At 37.7% G+C, this 5,382-nt stretch overlaps 1 protein-coding gene across 2 annotated transcripts in view; it reads right to left on the bottom strand.

The window, feature by feature from the left end:
• Positions 1 to 3,162: 3,162 nt before the first annotated feature.
• Positions 3,163 to 5,382, bottom strand: part of SOX30 (SRY (sex determining region Y)-box 30) — a 29,901-nt gene continuing 27,681 nt past the window's right edge. For both annotated transcript variants that reach the window (XM_011966700.1, XM_011966701.1), the window contains one exon: positions 3,163 to 4,205. In XM_011966700.1, coding sequence (XP_011822090.1) covers positions 3,824 to 4,205 — 382 coding nt within the window. In that variant the 3' untranslated portion in view covers positions 3,163 to 3,823. The remainder of the gene's footprint in view (positions 4,206 to 5,382) is intronic.

The raw sequence follows: 5,382 nt of genomic DNA, 5'->3' as shown, positions 1-5,382 counted from the left end.
CTAGGCAATACCATTCAGGACATAGGCATGGGCAAAGACTTCATGACTAAAACACCAAAAGCAATGGCAACAAAAGCCAAAATTGACAAATGAGATCCAATTAAACTAAACAGCTTCTGCACAGCAAAAGAAACTATCATCCCAGTGAATAGGCAACCTACAGAATGGGAGAAAATTTTTGCAATCTATCCATCTAACAAAGAGTTAATATCCAGAATATATAAGGAACTTAAACAAATTTACAAGAAAAAGAAACAACCCCATCCAAAAGTGGGCAAAGAATATGAACAGACACTTCTCAAAAGAAGACATGTATGCAGCCAACAAACATGTCAAAAAAATCTCATCATCACTGGTCATTAGAGAAATGCAAATCAAAACCACAGTGAGAAACCATCTCATGCCAGTTAGAATGGCAATCATTAAAAAGTCAGAAAACAGATGCTGGAGAGGATGTGGAGAAACAGGAACGCTTTTGCACTGCTGGTGGGAGTGTAAATTAGTTCAACCATTGTAGAAGACAGTGTGGCGATTCCTCAAGGATCTAGAGACAGGAATACCATTTGACCCAGCAATCCCATTACTGGGTATATACCCAAAGGATTATAAATCATTCTACGATAAAGATACATGCACACATATGTTTATTGCAGCACTATTCACAATAGCAAAGACTTGGAACCAACCCAAATGCCCATCAGCAATAGACTGGATAAAGAAAATGTGGCACATATACACCATGGAATACTATGCAGCCACAAAAAAGTATGAGTTTACGTTCTTTGCAAGGACATGGATGAAGCTGAAAACCATCATTCTCAGCAAACTAACACAAGAACAGAAAACCAAACATCGCATCTTCTCACTTATAAGTGGGAGCTGAACAATGAGGACGCGTGGACGCAGGGAAGGAAACATTACACATCGGGGCTTGTCAGGGGGTGGGGGGCTAGGGGAGGGATAGCGTTAGAAGAAACACCTAATGTAGATGATGGGTTGTTGGGTGCAGCGAACCACCATGGCACACGTATACCTATGTAGCAAAACTGCACGTTCTACACATAAATCCCAGAACTTAAAGTATCATTTAAAAAGCCAGTTTAATAGCCAGTAAATTAACAATTATAAGTTTCAGTTTTTCAATCTTTTAAGACCATTAAGATACAATGAAGAAAACTTTATTCAGCCAGTGCTTTCACTAAGGAGTTTGAACTACCCAATGCAGAAAACCATATGCAAAGTCAACAATTTTTAAACCAAAGCCACCAGCTATTATTGTTTTCTGAAGTGTGCTCTGTGAGATGTTAGTAGGTGATATGTTAACACAAAAAGTTGGGGGAGTTCACCCTAAATAAGATTGGGAAATGCTGAAATAGAGTTTAACATGTTTCTTTACTGTAAGACTTTTGAGACATAACAATAATAATGGACACTGACACTCTTTAAGATGGGGTGTGACATGTTTTTTCCAAACTTATTTGACCAAATTTTGTCAGAATATCTAAAAGGCTTGGATCTCACTGACAAATGTAAAGAAATACTGCTCTTGTCCTCCTAAATTTGGTAACTCAGCTCCTTGAAAGTTCAGACTAACTCTATTTTCAGTCAATTTGCAGTGAAACTAGTTTTCATTTGCAAATAGCCACAGCAGTTTTGCCCAAAGCATAGAACAGCTGAGTGACATTCTAAACATATTGAGATTTCAACATATTTTGAGACTATTCTTATAACAAATGTCATTACCTAACAAACAAGGCAGTGAGACCTATTAGAAAGTACTTGTGCCTTTGAACTTGGAGAATTTCACCTGATGACTTAGAAAGGCAGATGAATTAATTACTGCCAGTGGGGCAGGGCTTTGTTTGGTCTGTAGATCTCTAGTCGGTGGTTTGAAAAGCTGTAAATGATCAGATATGGGCATTTGTAGTTGGGAATGCTTATCTGCAATTAGGTACTTTCTAAATGAAATACTCATATTTCCCAGCCCAAATCGTACTGTGGATCTAAACAATCTAAACTCCTGGCTTCTGATCCCAGCACTGAGGAAGAGGAAGAGTAAAAGAATTGCCCAGCGTTAGCCATTAAAAGAAAAGTTTAAGGAAAGAATTGGAGAGGGGCAGGGCTACCCTACAGACAGGCAGTTAGGATATACTGACCTATGCTTTATCTCATTCACTGCTTTATACAGTGATTCCACCAACCAATTTGTCTATAATAAGGTCTATGGTAAAAATCCAGTTAGTCACAAAGGTGCTATTAAATGAGATGAGGTAAAATAGGTCAAACTGTTGCATCCATTTCTCCTTAATGGTATAGATATCAAATGTGTAGACAATCAAATGTTACTTTAGTTCAGATGTGAGGTGACATAATGTTTGCTTTCTATCACCAAGAAATTCTAGTTTTGCTCTTTAATGACATCAAAATGGCATTGAGCATAGTAATAAAGAATATAAAACCATGAAAACAAAATTTGTATTGGGAAATGTCGTACAATAAACGTTGTCTGATGAAATGTATTACATTAAGAAATTTTGTTTAAGAAACAAATACAGGTGTAGTAAAGGAAGAACGTGGAAGCTTAGAAGAGATTTCCACACACAATTTCCACACTGTTTTAAGTAGCAGGATCTCAATTTGCATAAATTATATGGTAATTGAAGAAAAAGTGTATTGGTTGGTGACTATTTCCCATCATCAATTCACTTTGTACCTTAGAGATCTTTTACCATGATCTCAACTCTGGCCGTCCTGATACTGTTCTAAAAAGGCCTTCTCAATCCCTAACTGGGTACTTACCAGCAGGTTATGTCACAGGTAGAGTTTTTTTTTGTTGATCGTGAATTAAATAAATTCCACATGCTCTTAAATAAACTTCACAGTTTTCAAGACAGCTGCTTGAGCCAAATCTGGAAGAGCTCTTCCATTCTGGGACGTGCTTAAGTCACGTGTACATATGTGTAAAGAGTTTGGAAATGGCATCAGAATGTGTGCACATCTTTGTTGATACATGTTTAAGTCTCATGTGAGCTAACAGAATCTATGCAATTCTGGAGACTATTAGGTAAAAATGAGTATCTGTATATGGTATAGAAAATAATCTTCTATGAATAATATTCTGTTTGCCTATTTCTATCCCCCAAACAGAAAACATTCAACAAGAACAATTTTATCTATGTTTATTTAATTACAACAAAGAACAATGTATGCCAAATGGAAAAAAATACTTTAAAATGATAAAATATTTAGAAACAGAAATGACTAAATTTAGCTGAAGGAATCACCCAGGTGCCATTAAAACACATTTGGAACTTATAATTTGTTATTAGTGTAAGTTAAATTTAGCAACCGCGTCCAAGTTCACTAAGAGTTGTCAAAATACTTTCAAAATGTTATATCAAAAATTGACAACATCCATAAGTATTACATAAACAGCAAACAAAAAATCATTAAAAAAATGTATCCTGAGATAAAATAAAAATCACACTATGCTAGATTTATACCCCTTTTCCCCTCACATACAATTGTGAGGCTTCAGTATTTTGCATGTTCCAGGATAAAGTAATAATAATATATGTTGATGCAAATTTCAGCCATTAAAAATAAACTACTTAATAACTTAAATATTCCTACAATGAAACATCCAGACTCTAGTTTCACTAATGAAAATTTTATGAAGACATAAATTGCATTTGGTTTTAACTCCTCAAATCATGACTGAAAAAACTTTCAACAAAGAATTCTAGGCTTTTTTTTTCTCATACCAACTGACCCAGAATATATTTTAAGAAATGTTTATTTTCTGTGCATATTTGTTTTAAAATTATAAATCCCTGAGCACTTTTTCTTCTTCCTCCTCATCACTGTCAGTGACATTGACTTGCTGGATGCTAGAAGGAGTTGATGTCGGGGCTGTGAAGACATTCTCCAAGGCTCCAATGTCCAGTTGAGGCACAGGGTTTAAGTATTCTTCCCCACTGTGGCTATGACTGTTATAGAAAGAAGTTCCATTCATGTTCTCACAACTCCGAGAATTTTCGCTGTGTGTGCGTTCACTTGAGTAGTCTCTAAAAGAATAGTCTCTATTTAAAGCTGAAAATATAGCCTCATGTTTTTGGTACCTGTCTTCATAATAACCAAGGCATTCTGGCATTGAACTCGGAAAATTTCCATAGCCAAAGGGAGGCCGACTGTAAGGGCATGTACTGCAGCAGAAAAACACAAACAAGGAATTAGATCTTGCCCACATACTGCCTTGCATACAGACTAACACAGCAAGTTAATGCATCCTCTTCGGGGCTTGGAAAGTTCCTTTCTGCAACCACTTCATGTATTCCTCTGCTCTTTTCCCACTGCCCAGTCCCCATCCACAAGAAACCAGCACTGTTATCTATCATTAGCCTCAGGCTTCTTACCTTTTGACAACCATGATAACAAAATTGCTTATTCTGGTCTTTCTCTCATGATGCCTCATACCACATAAGGTTTTGGAAATGCAGATGTGTGTTGAGCTATGCTAAGAATTGACACTTAGTGGCTGGGCATGGAGGCTCACGCCTGTAATCCCAACACTTTGGGAGGCTGAGGTGGGCAGAATATGAGGTCAAGAGATTGAGACCATCCTGGCCAACATAGTGAAACCCCATCTCTACTAAAAACACAAAAAATTAGCTGGGCGTGGTGGTGTGTGCCTATAGTCCCAGCTACTCAGGAGGCTGAGGCAGGAGGATCGCTTGAACCCAGGAGGTAGAGGTTGCAGTGAGCTGAGATTGTGCCACTGCACTCCAGCCTGGTGACAGAGTGAGACTCCGTCTCAAAAACAAAAACAAAAACGAACAGAATTGACACTTAGTAAACAATGCAATGGTGCAATAGTTGTTTTTCCTGGTTTTTTTTTTTTGAAAAGGAAGCTCATGGTAGGAGGGGGAAATGTATGACTACATTGAAATCTAGAGATTCGGAATATTGAGGCACTGAAACAGAAGACAACTTAAATTTTTTCATTGACATTCAATAGTAAAGTAAATTTAAAACACTGTTACTACTAGAAAGATTTAAAACTGATAGTAAACTATGATCTTAAAGGTCTTTTCCAAAACATTTTTTGGAGGGCAAGAATGTGAAGAATCAAAAAGACATTTTGCAGTTTTACAAATTACGGTTTTTTGGCCGGGTGCAGTGGCTCACGCCTGTAATCCCAGCACTCTGGGAGGCCAAGGCAGGCGGATCACAGGGTTAGGAGATCGAGACCATCCTGGCTAACATGGCGAAACCCCATCTCTACTAAAAATATAAAAAATTAGCCGAGCATGGTGGCGGGCGCCTGTAGTCCCAGCTACTTGGGAGGCTGAGGCAGGAGAATGGCGTGAACCCAGGAGGCGG

This window comes from Mandrillus leucophaeus, unplaced genomic scaffold, assembly GCF_000951045.1.
Source record: "Mandrillus leucophaeus isolate KB7577 unplaced genomic scaffold, Mleu.le_1.0 Scaffold77, whole genome shotgun sequence".
NCBI lineage: Eukaryota > Metazoa > Chordata > Mammalia > Primates > Cercopithecidae > Mandrillus > Mandrillus leucophaeus.
Note: the sequence above shows the minus strand (reverse complement) of the source record. Positions and strands in the feature narration are given on the sequence as shown.